At 46.7% G+C, this 21,417-nt stretch overlaps 1 protein-coding gene across 2 annotated transcripts in view; it reads left to right on the top strand.

Moving 5' to 3' along the window:
• RETREG2 (reticulophagy regulator family member 2) overlaps positions 1-21,417 on the top strand; it is a 112,307-nt gene that overhangs the window by 71,026 nt on the left and 19,864 nt on the right. For both annotated transcript variants that reach the window (XM_069227148.1, XM_069227147.1), the window contains exons 6-8: positions 6,538-6,675; positions 13,494-13,588; positions 15,892-16,027. In XM_069227148.1, coding sequence (XP_069083249.1) covers positions 6,538-6,675; positions 13,494-13,588; positions 15,892-16,027 — 369 coding nt within the window. The remainder of the gene's footprint in view (positions 1-6,537; positions 6,676-13,493; positions 13,589-15,891; positions 16,028-21,417) is intronic.

The following is a 21,417-nucleotide window of genomic DNA, read 5'->3' as shown; positions in this document are numbered from 1 at the left end:
GATATTATATGAATGGGTTGTTATACAACCTCACATAGTTGTGGCACTGTTTTTTTTTTCTGGTAGAGACTGCTGACCCCATGTTCCTCTTCTTTAGACATTCAGTCTATGACCAGGTGTTTCAGGAGTGGTGGGGGTCTCAGTGGGGATGACTCTGTGGCATCTTTGTCTCAAGTCTCATGCACCCTCCTTGTAGGCAATGCCAAATTGCACAGTGGACCCTCAAGCCCCTCCTGAAATCCCAGTAAGTCCAGCATCAAGTCTGCCTCTCTGACTTCATTCAGCTCTTGGCTCAGGATCTTTGTCAGTAGCTGACCAATCCCAATCTGTCCTGCGGTAGGCCATTATCCCTTTCCTACCCGGAGCTCACCTTAACGATGGATGCATCACTACTGGATGGTTGTGAGGATCATCGAGAGGAGGTGGGTATCAGGGGCCTCTGGTATCCAGCCGATAGCCAGCTCCACAACAGCCTGCTGGAGCTTTGGGTAATTTGTTTGGCCCTGAATGCTTTCCCGCCCTCTGTCAGGAGGAGGCTGTTGCAGGTTCTTATAGACAATACTACTGCCATGTGGTATTGCAATAAGCAGGGCAGAGTAGGGGACTTACGTCCCTGGATGTGTGCTGGAGCAGCAGAACATCTTCATAGTAGCCAACTGCCTGACAAATTACCAGACTAGCAGAGCACAAAAATTTGAGACATCACACGTGGCGTTTGCACCACAAGCGTGTGCAGGGCACATTCAATCAGGGGAGAGAGACCTGGCTAGATGTATTCACCACTCCTCGTCAAATATGCAGGGTCCATGATTTTGCTCTTTGAAATTTCCAGGAGAGTGCTCTTTAGGAGACTTACTCTGGCTGAACTGGAACAAGAGACTCCTCTATACCTACCCACCAGAAATTCATAAAACTGTTACTAGACCCGCAGGTCGAGTAGCTTGAATAAACTACTCGACCTAACTGTAATGTAATTGACCCGGAAACATGACTCCAATTGTGCAATCCTACGTAAATATTGTAATTTACATTCGCCTTTTTCTTCATTCTTACGTATGAGTGCACCTTCAAATATTTGAGTTCAGCATTTCTGCTGTAAAAAAAAATCCTCTTTTATTTGATTAAATACACTAAACATTTGCTCCATGTATAATAAATCTAACCCACGTATAGGGTACATATGATCCATGCATGACTTGCCTCTTAGTTTACTAATAGCTTTGCCATCAGGGCAGGAGAGTTTCTCAGTTTATATTTAAACCCTCACTTTTAATAAATATATTATTAAAGCATGGTATGGTAGCGCACTGTCATTTACAGACAGCACATTTCCAAGAAATGTCCAAAAACCTTCCCACTAACTTAATGCTTTACTGATAAAACTATATAGTGTATTAACAATAATCTGTGGAAATTGGGTTTCAGAAAACATTTATCATTTGCACATCACCAAGTAAAGTGTTCTGACTTTTTTTCATCCTATTAAAATATTTATTTCATCACACAGAAGTACAAAAAATGGTCTTTCACAGCTACTGCAATATTTTTTTTAATGTTTGTTAAGTTGACTTAGTTATATAAATGTTCTGTGTTTGGAAAACTCTGATACCAACAGCCTTTCATTTCACATAGGTCAGACAGTTCACCTTACAAAATCCTGGAACTCTGCAGTCACCAGGAAAAGTATTTGCATTGCAAGAAGTCAAACTGACTTTTGACCTCTCTCTCAACACTGAGCACGTGTGACAAGAGTAAGATTTAAAGGCATCTTGATTGCTAATTCAGTTTCTGACTGAACAGTACAACTGTTCTTTGTCCACTCACTAGAAGGGGCGAGTAGGATCCAAAAATAGCTCAACCTCATAAAATAAAACTCTCCATAGCGAGTGGTCGCGTAGATTTTTCTAGCGCTGTACCACAACCTCTCCTGCCCGGAGGTCTTCAGAAGATCATGAATGACTAGGCACAAGCCATCCTAATTGCCATGGACTTGACCAGGAGAGTGTGGTACACGGAACTCCTTAGGGTGAGAATCTGTCCTCCAATCAGGGTACCACTTTAGGAGCAACATGGCAGAGTTCTTAATCCAAACCTCTGCAAATTACACCTCCTTCCATGGAGATTGAGCAGCTGCAACTGACTGCTTTTGAGTTTCCAACCCAAGTGGTGAATGTCATCCTCTCTGGCAAATGCCTTTCCACAAAATTCATTGTGGCTGTGCACTTGAACAAACCAGTTGCCTAGTGTGGTGCCCCAAAACACTGACCCCTCACAAGCTAAGCTGCAGATGTTCGCTTGTTTGTTCTTTCTCTAAGCCAATGGGACCTTGCAATGGGTGCTGTAGATGTTTATTTGTTGTTCCTTTCTGGGTTTGCCCGACCAGCCGTCCTTGTTTAAATTACCAGTTGTGATGCAGTTCATTAAAGGTTTGACACACGTTGGCTCCCAAACCACTTGTGGAACCTTAACCCGGTCTTGACATTTCTTATGTGTACACCCTTCAAGCCTATGCGTAGTTGCTTCCTGTCCATTCCCCTGAAAACTGTCTTTCTCATTCTAATTGCATCCACTCGTTGCTTGAGTAAATTGCTGGTGCTTTCAGTTCTACTGGGCTGCATCATCTTCTTCCAAACAAATAGGAACTGAGGACCCGGACAGCCTTCTTGAAGGTTTCTGCTTCTTTCCACATTGGGCAATCAGTCACTCAGCCAGCATTCTTAACTCCTTGAAAGCGAAGGAGAGGCTCCACCAGTTGGACCCCAAAGTTTTTTGAGTTTTATATTGATCATACCAGGGCCCATCGAGCCGATCATCCATTCTTTTTGTGGCTTTCTGGAGTAAACAAAGGAGGGCTGTGAAGAAGAGGATCCTGTGATGTGGCTAGTTGTATACTGGCCAGCAGGGGTGTGGAATTCCTATAGCCAGACGCCCAGGGCATATTGTTTAGGGTCAAGGACAACAAGTTTTCATATTTATTTTGATGTTGGGACAAGTAGGCCCAACCCCCTGCAGCACAAACCCTTTGGCTGACAGTTTACCGTACCACATTATGGATCAGGGAAAGGCATTGCCTATAGTAAAGGTAACATTTGGGCCCATATGTTAATGCTGTTTGAACTTGAATATATGGTTCATTAATGCAAACCCTTTATTGTTAGAGTGAGCGTTCGCTAAGGAAATCTAAGCTCGGACAGCACTACTGACAGTAGCTCCAGTATAAAAATATCTGCACACGTTTGCAAAGTTGAACAATATGAGGCTACTTATAATGCTTCCAGAATGCTCTCTGATTAGATGCATATATTTGCAGAAACTTGAAAGCAATATTGAGGATTCTGTGATTTTCAAAATCAAAACGTTCATTAAAAAATGGAATGAGGGGGGGGAAAAAACTTTTACTAAGCTGAAGTGAAATTTTTCGGTACCAATTCTTTGAGGCATCATTTAGTAAAATGTGTGGATGCGTGCTAGTATTTCTAAAAAATATATATCCATAATGGAAAAATCATTGTATTCAGTTTCAATAAGATTATGAGAAACATGAAAATAAACAAGCATTGTCAAAGTCAGCAGGTTGACATTGATCGTCAGCCGTTTGGTTTTGTCAGTGTGTGTCTAATTTTGACATGGTTTTTGGAAAACATTTTTGTTGTGGGAGCTGTCGGGCCATCACTATTATAACAAACATTGGCATAATCAAAAAGCACACATTGCCACAGTAGTTCCTGGCATTGAACAAAACTGCTTTGTGTGCCGATATGCTCCTTGTGAAAGAGCACAATGCTGTCACTCATAGGGAAGCCAGTCAATAGAAAGAGAGACAGAATTGTAATAAAAACAAAAGATCTTGGTTAACACAAGACCTAATTAGGGGCCCAATTCTTAAAGGAAGTCACAAAACTGCACCAAGTTACCAAGAATTTACAGAAGTGTGCCAGGAAATATTTGTGAACTACGTTTTAGCTCAAGCATATATGTATGTCTAGATTTGCTTATGTGAAAATCTGTTGAGCATTTACAAGTTCCCTTTCCCTCCATTTACTTCTTTCCACAACTGTCAAATAAATGTTCACGCTTTCTCAGTACGGAAAACAATTAGAGAAGAGCTGGTAAAAACTCAAGGCATTCCAAACCTGAAACTATTGCTTACTGCAGCCTACAGCCTCAGTATGTGCATCTGTGGGGATGTGGCAAAATAAGGGATTTTCTGGAATTCAAACCCTACTATAGTATGAGCCCTGGCACAATCGGAGAGGCTCTTATCAGAGCTTTGTATAATGAGATTGCTGCCATAATTTGTTGCCACACTACATGGCACCAAAGGGTCAAGTGGTTTTTGTTACAGGACAAGTAGATTTATGAAGCAACCTGTCCCATGGAGAAGTGGATATTTTATTAAATTCAGCACCCCTGGGCCAGGAAACAGCCCCCTTCGCCAAGGCTTCTATGGAAGTTTTAGCATGAGGGGTCTTGACATCTGACAAGCTTTGACACGGGCATCACTACACATGTTCACACAGCACAGCTGCCTTGACAGCCAGGTCTGGCTGGAAGGTTACCTCGTCTGTGCAGTTCTGCAGGACTTTTTGTAGTAAGTACACTCCACAAATCCTCCAGCTTTGAGAGAGATAGCTTTGGTATCTCCTCTAAAGGGAGGGGAGTCTGTCGGTAAAAGTATTGAATAGAAGGACAAGTTAGTTATTTTGGTTAGTGCACTTTCTTGTAGATACTCTAACTGCAGATTCCCTACTGCACGCCCTCCTCGCTTCGGAGTGGCCTCTTCAACATTTTAAAAGATCCCAAGTTAGCAGTCTGCACATTGTCATCAACAGTTGTTTTGGGTACTGAGTTTGAGGGGGCGGAAAGAGCAAAGACGTGAAACTGACATTTGCTTCTATATAGGTCCACGCTATCATTTCCAGGGCAGTACAAAACCAGGGTAGAGTCACACAAAGCCTCCTATTGAGGGGCAGGAGCACTGTGGAAATTATCCAGATCCATTCTGATGCGTGGGGGATATTCTAAAGCTGAGGAAACTGCAGTTTAGATAGAATGTCCACCAGAAAGAGCATTATTGAAGGTAAGCAACTGGTTCTTTTCTGGCTTATGTAACCCCTAAAATCACAGAGAGCCAGAGCTTCAAGGCGCAGGGCACCATTTTTCTTATTATATCAGACCTAAAACGGTTGTGTCTACTTTTTCATATTGTTAACAAAAAGTGCAAACAAGAAATGCTACATCAGAGTACACTTTCTTAATTCTTCTGTCCTTCTGTTTAACGTAAATTGTGCATATAATCCTTGTAAATGTAACAGACTTCTTAATTATTGTAAATGAGACAAAACATTACTACATAGGATACCTAGCTGATGAATTGTTCTTTTACAATGTATTTTATCATTTGCTGTAAATATTTTGCCTGTAGTAGCGGTAGTGCACCCTTTGGACCTTTTAGCAGGGTCACACCTTCCCAGTTCCCTTTTAATTTTCAGAAAAGGCAGATTTAAAGCTCCAAGCAGAGCGCCAGGGCACGATTAAGCCACCAGTGTTGTTGGGAGAACAGCAATGAGACTTCGACTGGGACCCCGTTTATTTGTTACTGATCCCATTGTTTTTTTTTTTTAATTTGTCATACAAATTTCATCAAGTTGTGCACTAATGCAAATTGAAATCCTTTTTCCACGTACACAGTCTTGCATTTACGTAAAGGCTCCCATTTGGAGGTTACTGCAGTGTCACAGTAATAGGCTGCGTGCGCCTACAGTGGACCTGCACTGAACAGAAGCAAGGCCCAGCGCTGCCGCCGGCTGGCGGAACCGGCTACCATGGCTATCCATACTTTTAGTAGTAGGGTCCTGCTGATGGTGGTTGTTCTCTGAGGGAAAGTCCCCACCACCCAGTCAGGTGGCGTACTCCCTCACCCCTTGAGAAGTAATGCAGTACTGAAGCCAGGGCTAGCGCTGGTGGTGTTCAGCGGTGGCTCGCCGAAGCGCCTTCCCAGCTGCTGTACACTAAAAGTAGGTTCTACGTGTCCTCGTTTTGTATCTCTTCCCATACGCTGCCTATCACATCATTGTCTGTTTTTTTGAAAGGCAAGATAATTCAACTTTTCCTTTTTGGTGTACATTTTTTACTTTTCTGCTTTAGTTTTTTAATCCACTTCCAATGTTTTTTCTTATTAATTAGTTACCAGCAGTGAGATAGCTGGCAGACTTGTCAGCCTACTGCTGCCTCATGATCCTGGGGTTCACCTTGTTTTCTTTTCCTTAAGGAGCTCAGGCAGGCCTTTTAAATCCCTGTGCTGTGGGGTGGGTGTGAAGGGCAAATGCAGAGGAGAAAAGGAACTGAAGTTACCTCATCATAGGAGATTGAGGTGTCCAGTGATGAGTCTGTCTCGCCATAATGTCCTCTCAGTGACCTCTAAGGCAGATCATGGCTTCCTCTTTTGTGGGTTTCTGAATTAAGAGTATCACTTGCCCCCCCCCCCCCCCTTACCTTGTGCTGTTGTTCCATTGACAGTGTATTGCTCTCTTCCAGTGCTCAGCGTGCTCCTTTGGCCTTTGGTCGTTTATCGGGAATTGATCCAGAAGATGTACACCGGGTTGGAGCCCATTCTGATGAAACTGGATTACACCATGAAGGGTGAAACGCAGCATCACAAGCACGAAAAAAGAAGTAAGAACCTCCAAAGGGTGGATGGATGAAGGAGGTTATGTATGAGCACCTGGTGGACCGGAGGGAGGTTTTGCAGCACAACAGGTAGAAAAAAGCGCCTCGATTCTGGGAATCGGTTATGAGGGCCACAAGAATGAGTCATCTTTGAATATTAGGAGATGTATGTCAGGCAGCCTCCTTTAGACCTGTTGCCTGAATCCCAAAGTGATCACTTGTAGCAGCTTAGCAGGCTGGAAGTGACTGCCCTATAGCAAGGGTAGAGAATGTCCGCTCTAGACCTTACCCTGTGGTGTGAGTCCACTTCGTCCTTGAAATCTGCGCACCTTGTGTACCTCTCAGAGCTGTTCCAAGAAGATGGTTTGCGCCTGTGCTTGTAATCCCTCTTCCTGGATGGGTAAAACCACCCTCTTTTACTAGTATTGTCTGTCTAAATGACTAGTTTCATAGTGTTTCTCCACCCTCCTTTTTTGACACTTCTTTATAAAATGTTGATCCTCTACCTCCGGTATAGAGGTGTCTCCGTTCCACTGCGGTGGCCCTTTTAAAATCGGTCATTTGGGGTTGAACATTTTGACCAAGGAACTGCATTGATATCATTAGTGTCTTTCAGTAAGTGGGTCACACTTTTGCCACATATATTGAAAGCTGAGTTACAAGAGCCAAACCGGTCCTTGTTCAGTCGTTTTGCCAACGTTGCGCAGTCCAGTAATGCCTCAAATGTGAGCCTCGAGTAGCATCTCAGTGGCTAGTGCTTGCCCTGGGCCTGTGATGTGAGGTAGGCCTTCCGCTTCAGGAACAGCGATCAGTTAAAGGAAGCCGCCTTAAAAACTGAGTGATATAGGCATTTTCTTCTAGCTCTGCAGTCTACCTTTGATGACTTGGCAAGAACATTTAGGCTGTTACCAAGATGCAGCGTTCTCCAGCTTCCGTGATCTTTCCGGGGCAATGTCATGAGGAGGAGGTTTGCTAAGACCTACAGAGGGGTGGGAGTACTTTCTGGTGAGGGAGTAATTTGGGCGTGAATCTTTAATCTTTGTGGTTGATGGAAACCGGTGTTGCACACTGGCTGCCGGTGAGATGGAGATGAGATATCGGACTCTATCACAGACAGAAGCCCACACGGAAAGGTCCATCCAGCACAGGTGATGACTAGCTAGAGGCAATAGCAGGCATCATAGAGGATGTTACTACAAGGTAACGGGTTGGCATAGTCCACCTCTTGAACACCCAGTACAGAGCGGTCCATGAGCTTCGGGAACATGTCTTACGCACTGGAGACCCTATGATGATGGGAGTGTAAGAAATGCAACCAATCAGTGGATCAGTGAGTCTTTAGGTGGCAAAGCGTGAGAATGGTAATTGGACCACGATAGAGAGTTGCACTTGCTCTAGGGACCTGTCCAATAGATGAAGGATGTATGATAACAACTATTGTCCTAAATGTGTTAAACATAAAGGGCCTGGGTATCACAGTGACTTATTCGGGATGATGGGTGACAGGTGTGGTTTAAAGAGGCTATAATCGACTTTCTCTCATTTCCCTCCCAGATTAATATTGTGTTTGATGGTACAGTGCAGGCAAGAAGGATACTGGACAAGACTTGAGTTTGAGAATGTTACTGGGCCGTGAAGAGGGCGTAAGCCTTCTTGGGAGTCACACAAATGTTGCCTGCTTCTACCTAATCTTGTGTTTGCTGCGAGACTTCCCCCTCAGTGTTTTTGGCTAGAAATGGTAAAATTGGTAAATGGCTTAGATTAAGAGATTTGATTGTTATTCATTTGATTATTTAAACAAAGGAAGTAGTAATTTGTTTCTTTTTTATTTATCATCTGGGTACATTTATGTATGTAGTGAGACCTTAATTATGCAAGTGACGTTGTTGATCCTTTGGGTAATACATCCTATAGCAGTTTTGGGGAACAAGCATAATTTATGCAGTCTGATGGTTTAAAGCTCGATAGGAGTTTGATTACGTCCTGAGATGGTACAGATTCAAGAAGTCAGTCTGTGAACAGACGGAGTGAGGGTTTCTGGTATGGCAGACGCAGACTTAGATTTATCTTATTCAGTATGAATTTGAAATGCATTTTATTTTTGTGGACTCTTGCTCCCCCCTTATCCCCCCCCCCATACTGTATGGGCAAGTAAGTTGGGACCATTCCTTGAACCCCAGGCGGTGCACCTCCATGCCATCTCCCAAGGCGTGGGCCATTGGAGGACAACCTGCCCACATAACAATACTTCCATCAGATTATCTGGACTCTTCTGAGGTCGTCCTGCATAGTGCAGCCGCAGCCTTTGATGTGACTATGCCGCAGGACCCACGTGAGGCATATTTACTGTTTAAGTCAAATGGGGATTTGAACATTTTAAAGTGCTGTGACCACAATTGTTGGAGGTTTAGAGCCAACTGTGGCTTTTTTTTCTGACACCATTTTTTAAGGTGTCATACAAAATAGAATGAGAAGAAATCTAAGAATCTTCGGAAGCAACCTGTTTCTTCTTGTGGCGTGCTGTGATAGATTTCATGTTTCGGTGCGTAACATCTGTTGCAGATTCACAGATTTTAATTGCTCAACATCTCCCTTATCTCCAGAGATGTGGTCTGCTTTAGGCAGAAAGCAAGAAAGCCCTGTCCATGTGCGAGCAGCAGGTCCCACTGCAGCTGTAGGTAGTTAGCCACTGAAGTGGTTGGGATATGATAAACCCAACTATTGCCTCCGCAGCAGTGAATGTTGGGTAACCGCGCATGACATGCAGAGCCAGCAGTTCTGAGAGCTAGGCGTTCAGGTGTTTGGACCCAAGTACAAGGTCTGAGGTGCCTTTCAGATATTTCATGGAATCTTAGATATGTGTCTCTCCAGATCTACAACTCGGACAGCGATCTTATGGATGGAGGGCAGTGTGGATAGGGCCAAGGGTTCGACACACAGATCCCTCTTGTTCTGGTTGTCCTTGCCCCTTTCCCCGCTAGGACGAGAGGTGTTATCCAAGATGCTAACACTGCCCCGGCTCGTGTATTTTTGTTTTTTGTTGTTGTTTTGCTGCGCTGCCACTTTCGCTGCCTAGGAGCTTTTTCCAAGGCCGTCGCAGTATCCTGCTGGAGCTAATATGTGGATTAGGTAGATGGTGGCAGGTGGTGCTCCCTGTATTCCAGCGGCCTCTGCTTGAGGATGGGTTGGTGCCCCCAGTTACGAGCTGTACTATGAGGCAGCACAGCTGCGGTGGCCGATGCGATGGCTAGGCAGACACTAGAACATGCCCGCCACAGGAGAGTCACCCGAGGAAGGTGGCCCAGCACTGGAGGCAGATGTACGTGCGTGGTAAGGCCCTCTTTGTTCCAGCCTTCCTGATGCTCCCAGTGTGGCGGTGGCCAGAGCTCTGAGAGGTGGCCCAGACGTATGACCGGACTCCTCGGAGGGAGGCAGAAATTGACCAACTAGGTGACCTTTTCCTAGCTGGTTTGCTCATGTCCTTTCAGGAAATTGTGGATACCTATGTCGTCATAGCAGGGCAGTTATTGATGTATCATGCTGTCCAACATGCGAACACCACCACCTGGGGTCTTGGGAGAGTGGATCTGCCCCAATCACTAGCATTGCTCGCTGTCCTTTTACTTGGTAGGATATGACGCATTATTACTGCCTTCTACATTGCGTTGAGCTCGGCCCAGGGAGGGACAAGCAACAGAGCTAGAGCCAGATGGGTGACGGATCTCCAGAGGCCGCTCACGGACACTCCAACATTTTAAGGAGGTTTCACACAACCCACACTTCCACTTTACACAGTCTAATTACTTACATCAGGCATACCTAGCACCCCAATTCATCAAGCGCGTTTCCCACCCCATCCCCTGATTGTCCCAGATGGAGAACGCCACATTTCTGTCATATAGTATGGGAGTGCCTGGCAGTGCAGCAGGTTGGGGAGGTCACAGTAAGCACAGCCATGGCTCTGGAACACTTCCGATCGTGTCTCCTCAGGCTTCTACCCTAAGATGAGGGAGGTAAGTACCTGCACAGGTTCATTGATCTAGGCTTCATGCTCCTTAAACAGCAGATTACCCTGGAAGGTGCACGCAGCCCCGATATTCAGTGATGACTCTCCACGTTGATGAAATGGGCGAGGGCTGAGCTCGATGTCTTTGCAGCGGCACGCACCCAAGGAGGGGGGACTGCTGGAGAGGGGTTTTGGGAAATTTACACCAGGAATTTGGAGGTAAAGTTTGACACCCGTCTACCCTGAACGCTGTCCTAGATCCTAATGATCCAATCTACAACATACTTGAGCAATCATGACACCGCGGAGGCAGCCGAAGCCCCTTCACGGGCTTCACAACTATGTTGAGTAACACATTCACTCGGGACGATTCCCCCTGTGCCTGTGTAAGGGAGGGACCCATCGGGGATGTGATGGGAGTCATGAGTTCGACATCCATGCCCTCGGGGCTCCTTCATTCTACTCTACAGAAAATACCTTCATTTACTTGGTGTACCTAATCTGCGCCGGCGGGTGGTGGTCTTTGGGCGCCCCTACAGTCTGGGTAATCTCCCCTGCGGTTAATGCTACGATTCCGTTGGCACTATGCCGGTGCCCAAGCCTTCCTTCCTAGAAGGATTCTGCTATATCCTTGACTGATGGGGTGGCATACATGACTCACTCTGACTCCTGTTTACATTTATGTTCAATATTTGTTTTTGAGGTGCTAATAGGTGGAACTGGAACGCTGATATTGTTGACACCTCTGGTTTATGTCTTTTCCTTGATCTGTGTTTAAAATTATAAAGATATATAAAAAATAGAATACCAAGCACTATAATTAATGTGAGGTGGGTGATGCCCAGTCAGAAAGATCAAGCTATGCAGCCAGCATCAAAGAAGCAAGAGTTGCACGGCTAGGCTCTTCGTGACGCGGGAGAAACCCATAGAGGCCAGGCTCTGAAGCAAGTGTGACACAGGAGAAACAGAGACCACACTCTGCAGGCTTTCAGAGGCCAGCCTGTGCTGGTGAGAAGCATGTATCCAGTCCGAGTGCAGAAATTCCTTGAGACTCCTCGCTCTGCAGACCTTGAAAGACCAGGCCTCTGCTGCCAGCATAACAGGGGAGAAATCAGACTGTACAGTCAACGTGACACAGGAGAAACCTAGGAAGGCCACGTTGTGCAAGCAGGTGCAGCCTCTACTGATGTGATGGAGAGAAACCTATATCTAGTGACAGCAGAGAAACCGAGAGGAGCCAGGCTCTGCAGCTAGCACAACAGGCTCTGCATCCAGCAAGATAAGCGAGAAAGCAGGCTCCACAGCCAGTGTGACAGCGAAGAGGCCAGGGTTTGCAGGCTTGTGGAGATGAGTAACTTTCCAGCAGTTGAGTAGGGAAGAGGCTTCGATTATTCCCATCACACAAGCTTCCTAATGTGAGGAACCCATTAAAGCCAGCCCTCTGGAGAAAGGATACCAGGGTAGATCCACTGTCAGTCCGCGCCTAAGGCTTTGCAGCCAGTGAGATAGACCATGTAGTTAGAACGCCAAAGTCATCGGACTCCTCAGTGAATCGGCGAACGAGAAGCCTGGCATGCAGGGCCAGACTAACATGGTAGTCCCAGACTCTTAAGTGGGAGAGAGTTGGCAATGCCGGGCTGCACAACAGATCTAACTGTCTAGAGAACTTGATAGATTAAGCCAATTAGGAGAGAGATACAAACTGCAGCCAGTACAAGAGTGAAAGAACCAAACTATCCAGGCATTTGACGATGCAGTCCCTACAGAAGGGCAGAGAAAAACATACCCCAGATTCGGCAGCAAGTATGAGCAAGAGACCCCAGTCCCTGCAGCCAGTGACTGGGTGTCACCAGGCGAGGCCAAGCATGTGCTGCTAAAGCTGATGTTATGCAGTCAATCTGATTGCAGAGATCAGACTGTGCGTGCAGTTCGTGCAGCGGGGGAGTCACCTTGTATACGTGGGTTATGAGGTGCTGGAATCACTGCTGAGACCTTTCGGACTTTTTTGTAACACATGTTCTAGGTGTAGTGGGATTACTGTGGCAGGAGACTTACCAGATGCTAGGTTCAGTTACCTGGTATACTTGGGTTATGAGGTGCTAGGATCACTGCGGAGACCTTTGTCTTTTTGTAACACTTGTTCCAGGTGTAGTCGGATTACTGTGGAGGGATTTACAAGATGCTAGGTTCAGTTACCGGTTATACTTGGGTTATGAGGTGCTGACCTCCGTGCTGAGACCTTCCAGTCTTTATTGTAACACATGTTCTAGGTGTAGTCGGATTACTGTGGCAGGAGGCTTACCAGATGCTAGGTTCAGTTACCTAGTATACATAGGTTATGATTGGGAGGTGCTGGGATCACTGCTGAGACCCTTTAGTCTGTTTGGCACAGTTCCTCTTCAAAGGGTCACTCTCTTTCAGATACTTCTTCAGTGGCAGAGACCAGCAATTTGTAAACTCTGTTACAGCTTTTTCGCCTTGTGCAGAAAAGTGTAGATCAGGCCAGTTTCGATTCTGTGTCACAACATGGAGGTCCACAATTCCAAATGAAGAGTGCAACTACGAGGTTTGGTTTAGTGAGCATGTACAAATCTGTAGCGCCTTATCTTCCATGTAGCAGATTAAGGTGGTAATGCCAGGACTAGAGCGATACCCGTGTTGGTCAGTAAAGAGTGGTGCGTGGACTAAATATCTAATTCTGTGGCGAGAATGTAATGTAGCGGTCTGCTGGGGCCCAGTATAACAAACACCGCTGTAGAAATACTGCAGCAAAAGAGTCCGGCTTAGAGTCTGAACCATCTTCTGTTCTCCCCAACAGAGAAAGAGGCCAAGAAGGAGCCAGAGGACGGTGATGAGCCCATGGTTGAGACGGAGAGCGAGAGTGAAGCTGAGCTCGCCGGATTCTCGCCTTTGGTAAGGAATGACTAGACGGGCACAAGGAGTGGACAGGTGGACAAGACGGTGTGTGCCCAGGGTGTGTGGTATAATTATAATGTGGGTGTAGTGAGGTAAGTGACTTTCCTTTCGACTGGGGTGCAGTTAGGCAGGGGTTCAGCTCCCTCCACATACATCTGTGGCTAAGTAAATCCATAAGCCTCTTGACAGATAAAAACAAAGTAGTACCAATAACATAAGGTCAGCTCCTTGTTAGGCGGACTGTCCTACTTATGCTTGGATGTTTCTTGCTCTCTGTACAGCCAGCTTGCCTTTGGCTTGCAGTGCCAGAGGAATCTGCGGTACGTATTTATGGGGGTACGTCTACAGACGTATACATTCCCACCTTGGAGACAGACCTACACTGAGGGCAGTACTTTAGAGCTTACGGGCTCTGACAGACCCGCGGGCGAGCTGTGGGTTCGAGCTTTGACAAAACATTCCCTGGACCCGAAGAATAATCCTTCCATTTCCAAATGCTTACTATTAAAACCATTTATTTCATAATTTGTATTGAAAATCTGTTTGAAAGTAAACACTTAAAACATCAAGTGCTCCTTGGTGGAGAAGTGTGACACAATGGTTAGAGCGGAAGAACCTGATGCAGAGCTCTGGCCCGGGACCAGAGTTCAGTTCCCGCCTTGGCAGGTCTTGGGCTCAATTCCCTTGGACCAGATAATTCTCGCCTCGGTGCCTAATTTAAATAATGGGTCCCACTCTGTAACTCTGGGCAATAGCTCACTTAATCTCCACAACGGCCCTGACAGCGCTTGGATGCCTGGCTTCACCCAGGGGTTGCCCAGGAGTGGGCGCCTCACAGGAAAAAGCCAGGAGAGGTTCCACAGCGGTATGGGTACAGCACCTAGAGACCCTAACGGGTGAGTACTGCGATATACAAGTGCGAAATTTACAAATTTATTTGATTTTACATTACCTCTAGTCTGCCAGCATGGTGCCACAACCATATGGCATCCCATCCATGTGAGTACTCCAAGAAGAGTAGAGGGATGCCAGCAGGTGCTGCCCAACACCATAGAGCTGCTCCGGAGGGGAACAGCTTGTTCATGCTGAGTAACATCCCATAGTTTACTTCCATTGAGCTTTTAACTATGAGAGTTGATTAGTTTATTGTACAGATAATAAAATCCCATACAATTCAAACAAAAAACAGTTGATGATACATTTACATAGAATAGAAAAAAGCCCCAGCTGCACATACGAGCTAATAAATCAGACATTACTTACATACTAAAATACTCAATAATTTATGTATGCTAACATCAGAAAAAAAGCATTCCCACAATATTATTGCATGACCTGCAATTAAGATATGACTGGGCCTCCACGGACAGGAACTCCACATAGTGCATAATGAACAAGGGACAGTAGTCAAGGCATCAAAACCCATAGTGCAAAGATGAAACTCCGCAGCTGGACAAAGTTAATTCAAACCCAAAGGGGCAAGAGCCGGGTAAATTACAAACATTATTATCCACTGCTCACAGTGCCCCTAAATTTGGTAGAGCAGCTTTAATAAATTTGGTCAATAAAACATTCAACATTGAGTTCTCAGGATCCAAGGGCATCATAATAGCCTGCCGAGAGGAGCGGATCCCCAGTTCATTCCACTTACTATGAAGCAGAGCTTCTAACTATCGGTCTGTGCGCCCCACGGTGTTTGCTTTACCCTAGACATCATCTTACCCATGTTTTGTTCCCCTCCCGGTATGCTCTTCTAGAGCCATTCACAGCATTTCTCATCCCATCGAGCTCTTCCAAGGGCAGCCTTTCTGCAGCATCCTACTCCACGCAGATCCTCCAGTGACCTCATGCAGCATGCTACTGACACAGGGACAGCTGCTGCACGAGGCCACCCTAAGACGTAGCCTGTGAACTGTATCAATTCCCAGGTAGCTTCTCACTTAATAGACCGTTCCGAGGGGCCACTTGTTGGTAGTAGTCCATCCAGTTGAGCTCTCCCAGGCAGTATTCCAGTCCATACGACCTCTCCAAGGGGCCATTCCCTTGATGGTCCTGACCTCCCAGTGTTGCTCGAAAAGGGAAAATTCATAGAAACACTTGAAAAATTGTAACTGTTTCGAAGACATGAAGTAAGGGCACTGATGCAGACTACTATTTCAGAAACCAACATGTCGTTTAATGCCGAAGCTAGCTGAGGCCTTCTTAAGAAGGATCTCTTATGAGTACATTTACCGATGGGGTCCTCTGGTGTGAATGGATTCTGAAGGACCTAGTCCCATGTCTCCTGTCTGTCCCAACAGATAGACGTGAAGACGACTGCTCTGGCATTGGCGATAACCGACTCTGAACTTTCTGACGAGGAGGCTTCTATTCTGGAGAGTGGTGGATTCTCGGTCTCAAGAGCCACCACCCCACAGCTTACAGACGTCTCTGAAGGTATGTGTTTGCAGAAATGCTTTCAGGTGAACATAGGTTGAAATTTTGGGGCGAAGGGATGTGCAGCTCCAAGGTGGTGCTGTCTGAATAGAAGGCTGCTGTACTTCTGCTTGCTGTTTGATAGAGAATAGTGCTCCTGCTGTTGGTCTCAAAGATGCATGAAGTCTCACTTCCATACTTTATGTACCATCTTGTCTGCCCTGTTCTAGTGAACTTGTGATATGATTTATTTTCCCCAAGTTTCCAAGTAGCACTTCATTAAAATGTTATTTTTCTCTTTAAACATCACAAACTCAACATGAACATTCTAGGAGATCAGGAGTACATGGTCAGTACAATTTACATGCCCTTGTATCTCCGGATAACAGTCCTCGGAGACTAAAGAAAGAGCAATGCCAAAACACAATCCACACCTTTCATAAAGGGAAAGCATCCAGTGGGATAGCCCAAGCAACCGAACAAACCCCATCCTTAAATGGTCCACAGATGATGTGTCTAGGGATAATGACCACGTATGTCCCCGGTGAGTTGTCAGGTGCACCGAGAAAGGAGGTTAATCAAGGCAACAAGAGCCAAACGTGGAAAATAACTAATAATGTCTGTGGAGTGTGGATTGCACAGTAGAGCTGAGTGAGCACCATAGCATTGTGTGTGCCAGCTATGAGGGGAAGGGAGGGGCGGGAGGAGAGGGCGGGGAGCTCCCCACCATCCCCATGTGGGAAGGTACAAAAAGAAAATCCCCTAGGTGTCACAACAGTGAGTGCGGGTAAAAAGCAGCTAGGGTAGGGAGCCAGCCCTGACATCCAGCGCTTAGTAAGCATCCTTACAAAGGGGCCCACCAAACGGGACCCCCAGCGAGTACCGGAGAGGAAATGCTCTGTCTCAGGGAGGTCTTGTCCAACCAAACCAACAGTTTGTCAAAATACTCATTCTAAGCTGGCAGCAAAGACTCCGCTCCATGCTGCAGGGTTAGCACTTCCACTTTGTTGTCCCACCAGAATATTTAAGAAGGTTCTTTATCCAGAATGACAGCGATGTTGCCACTGCAGATTTCCAGGCCATGGCTATAGGGCATTTCAGGAGAACTAACGTCAAGTCGCTGAAGCTGACCGCATATCTGTTTTTACACCAGACCCAGGAGGCAATAGAGAAAATCGAACTGTAGGGTTATGGCCCATGATGTCGGGCAGGATCCTAACGACTTCTCTTCTCTCTAATATTGGGCAATCTCCGGGCATGCTCAATCCATATAATAAAAGTCAGCCTAGACACAGGGGCACCAGGAGCTTCCCAGAGTAATACCCAGGAAGATACAATAAAGTCGCTTAGAGGTCAGAAAAGTTTGATGGACAAAATTGAACTGGGTATATTTCAGATGGGATTTCTGGAAACGCTCCATACCTGCACCAGCCCACGGGACCACTGTGTGTCCGGCAGGTCCTTATCAAGAGATAGAGCCCACTTATTCCCCAAAGCCTGCAGGGCCTAGATGCTCAGTTCCATCAACCCGCTATATAGCAGTGTTAACGCACGCACACCTACAAGTACTGTCCCCCAGCAATACCTGTAATCGTGAGGATGTGGCAGACTTGGTATGCTCCAGCCCCTACGCAACCCCTACGGCTGCCACCAAGGCATGTATGTTAAGAACTGGCCCTCATAAATCTCGTAGTGCTCCCTGAAGTCCTGAAAGGACATTGGGAGTTGATGCTCCTACAGATCCCCCAACGTGAGAACACCCGTCTCTGTCCAAATGCCTATACTGTGACGGCTTGCAACCTCCCATACACCCGGAGCACCCACAGCGCTAGAGCAAATGCATATGTCATTGGGTCGCGCCACAGGGTCACGTATATATCTCTACAGTACTTGTCTACTCTGGTCAGGTGCCCTACCCTCCGGGTGCTGCGCTGGGGGCCAGTGAGCCAGTCCATGGTGCCCTGTCTCTCTGTCCCCGAGAGCGCAAGCCTGCTCAGGAGTGAGGACCATCACCAGCCATCGCATGGGCCACCACCACAGCTGTGCAGCATAGTACAGTTCATAGTGCAGCGCTCCCAAGCCACTCTTCTCCGGAGGGGGGATTAACTTGTGTAAGTTTTTGTCAAATCAGAAAGGAGTGTGTTCAGTTCTCTGAAAAAACACTGGAGTTTGAGGACAGGCAAGGCGGGTCAGAAATGGTAAAGCAACGGGACAACACCAGATTTTTTAAAATGGAGACCCTGCCCATTGGGTAAAGCAGTAAGGAGTTCCAGAATGTCAGGGAACTACGCACTCCTGACAAAGCCCTACCCAGATTGCTGTCAATCTAATCCCTCTCCGTACGGTAAACATTCACTCCGAGGTAACAGAAGGTGTCAAGTTCAATAATACTTCATCAGCTAAAAGCCATAAAAGTATAGGATACAGTAGAAAAATATAACATTTAATGCAACATACAACATTTAATAAAAAGATCCTACACAGCGCTATAAGACATTTTTTTACGTGGTGCAGTGTACTTGGGGCAAAAGAAGAAAGCAAGGCCACCTCCCGGGAGGAACCACTCTGTATGTCCCACTGCAGACCTCGATGATGAAATCGACCTGCCAGCAGCTTCAGAGCCAAAGCGAAGATGAGTAGGGAGAGCCGACAAACCTGTTGGGTGCCCCTTCACACCAAAAACTGGTGTTAATATTTCCATGCCGGTGTGTGCTCTAGCTACTGGCTTTGCATACAAGAGATAGATCGACTGCAATATCTCTGAACTCAAACCCATGCGACATAGAACTCCATGCAGATAAGGCCAACCCAGGGCGTTGAAGGCCTTTTCAATATCTGGCGAGAGCCACACGGGCGGACATGTCACAAGGTTGTTCATCCACGAGGTGCAACAGACAGCAGAGATTGAGGAACATATTTCCCGAGGACCTTACAGTCCGTATCGAGCAGAGAGAGCGTCCGTTTGGAGCACACCTCCAACTGATCTCTACCTGTCTTGAGAAGAACCACAATCAGGGCCTTTTTCTGACATGGTGGAAGGACACCCCTGGTCTTAGCCCACTGATACAGCTGCAGAAGCTTTCGGGCAAGGAGCCGGATACTCCGAATAAAGGTCTACCAGGAGCCCATCCGTCCCCAGGGTCTTATTGGGCAACATCTAGTCCAATGCCAGGCGAATCTCAGCAAGCATCAATGGCTCATCTGGACCATGGCGGTGGAGTGTCTACAGGAAGGGGATCAGCAAAGTATGTATATAGACTGAGATGGTAGGATCCCCAACACCCTCCTGATACAGGGAGCAAAAATAATCAGGAAAGGCTGCATTAATGCTGACTGTGTAATGGGTATGTCACCTCCCGGGAATCTAATGGTGGTCAGTCAGGGCCTCTCAGCCTCAAAACGCAGCAACCATGCCACAAGACACGTCCTGCCCTGTCACTCTCCAGATGCTGTTTGGCAACATAGTCTGCATAGTCCAGCCTCCCTAGTCTGTCTACCTATGCCTTGTACCCTGAGGTAAGTAAGTTCATCTAACTAGCCACCCTCAGCCCAAGTCTCTGCCTCCTGGATAAGAGCCCCCTTGGCTGTCCGATCCCATCACAAGTTCATTTTCACACCATATCCAGTCTTAATATAGAGGCCCCATGTTACCACCTTGAAAGTGTCCCGCTCCCACCCCACAAATGTATCAACCAATTTGCAAAGAAGTGCGTGGTCCAGGCCGCCTGCGTGCTGTGTAAAGGGGGTGCTGGACCTATCCATGAGAGTATTGTGCTCACAATTAGAACCCCCTCCCCTCAAAAGGATCAGTGCATGGAGGTCCACTGATCATCACCGGTGAGAGGATATCCAGGAAATTGGACTAAACTGTGGTGGGCGCATATAGCCTGGGTCGCCAAACGGAATGCCAGGGGAGTCAGCACAGTGCCCACCACTCCATTGACACTCCGCCCAAACATGTGAGGCGTTGTATATCCACTGCAGCACGGGGGAAGTGAGGGGTAGAACCAGAAGGCCCCTCATGGTACGGGCCAGTCAGCCCAAGGTAGATTGTGCTACAAACGTTTGATAAGGGAGGGCCCTCCAAAGTCAACTGTCCACCTCACCAATAAGAGGCACAGCTCATGAAGGCAGAGCAGCAACAAGTGCACCCCATTCAGGCGGGCTGGGTGCCATCCATCTTCATCCGGTTGTAGAGGAAGAGCAGAATAGGCAAAGGCGACTTGGCTGCATCATCAGAGGCCTAATGGCTGAAGCCCAACCACGTGGGCCACAACAAGCAAACAAAGAGGGAAAAAAACAAAAAAATGTATACTTCATCTCTCCGGCCATCCCTAGGCTTGCAGCCTAGTGCAGAGGCCCAAAGCAGTTAATCCACGCTCCCGTGTGGGAGAGAAGACACCTCCCACACCTACTGATCAGAGGAGAGACCCCACCTACTGGGCGCCCAGATGGCGGGATCACACGAGGCCCTGCCTTCTTCCTATTCAAGGGCGTCACCGCGCCCACAGTGTACAGCACTACTTCATAGCTGCCAAGGTTTCAAATTAGTATGTGTGACATTTTCATAATTTCAGTGTAATTAAGAGTGACATTTCAACGACTGAGAGAGTCTTTCTCCAAGGAAAATCAAGCGATGAAAGACGAGGGAACCATAGAAAAATCATGATATATCGAGAATCATACACCTGCCGTTGTACTCCAGTGCCACCTTGTGGCCCTTGATAAACACTACTCAGAGCTCACCTAGCCAAGTGAGAAACTAGATAAAGGTTTTACCTCACTTCAGGACACAGTTCTTTAGTGTGACAATCTCAGGCATTGCAGTAATGCAGGAAAATAACTGAATAAGCGTTATTCCAACACGAGATGCAGGACACTAGGCAGGGCTGCCCCTTCACCGCCACGTCCCGGTCCTCGCCGTCATCGTCAAAACCTCCATGGTGCCCCCATCCAGCTCTCTGCAGTGGGGTTGCTGATCTCCAGGATGCTGTCGGACGGGCAAAGGGTACGAGCTCTTCATTGCCGTCCACCCCGGCCACCATCTTGGCCATGCTCCCCTGAACTTGTGTTGTGATTATGCTATCATTAATAACAGCTAGTTTGAACATTAGCAGAATGCATGCTAAATTCACTTACTGCCTCTGTCGGTCAGTGCTGATTACTAATAGTGCTTGTGTGTTTGTTAGGAAATGGACTATTGTGCACAAATGCCTCTTTGGCGAATGTTTGAGAAACCCAAGACATGTTCTGTGCATGCACTGTATTTCGCAGACAATAAGGTTTGTAGCTTCCGTTCTAGATTCTGCTCTGCCGTCCAGTGTTGGGGTTGGAATACTGCAGCTTGTTCTAGTACGAAGTCTTCGTTTCTGTTTTGGATGTCCAACGATGACTCGTGAAGAAAGTGATTT

Source organism: Pleurodeles waltl, chromosome 3_2 (genome assembly GCF_031143425.1).
Source record: "Pleurodeles waltl isolate 20211129_DDA chromosome 3_2, aPleWal1.hap1.20221129, whole genome shotgun sequence".
Classification (NCBI taxonomy): domain Eukaryota; kingdom Metazoa; phylum Chordata; class Amphibia; order Caudata; family Salamandridae; genus Pleurodeles; species Pleurodeles waltl.
The sequence above is the reverse complement of the archived record's forward strand: the minus strand, read 5'-3'. Positions and strand labels throughout refer to the sequence as shown.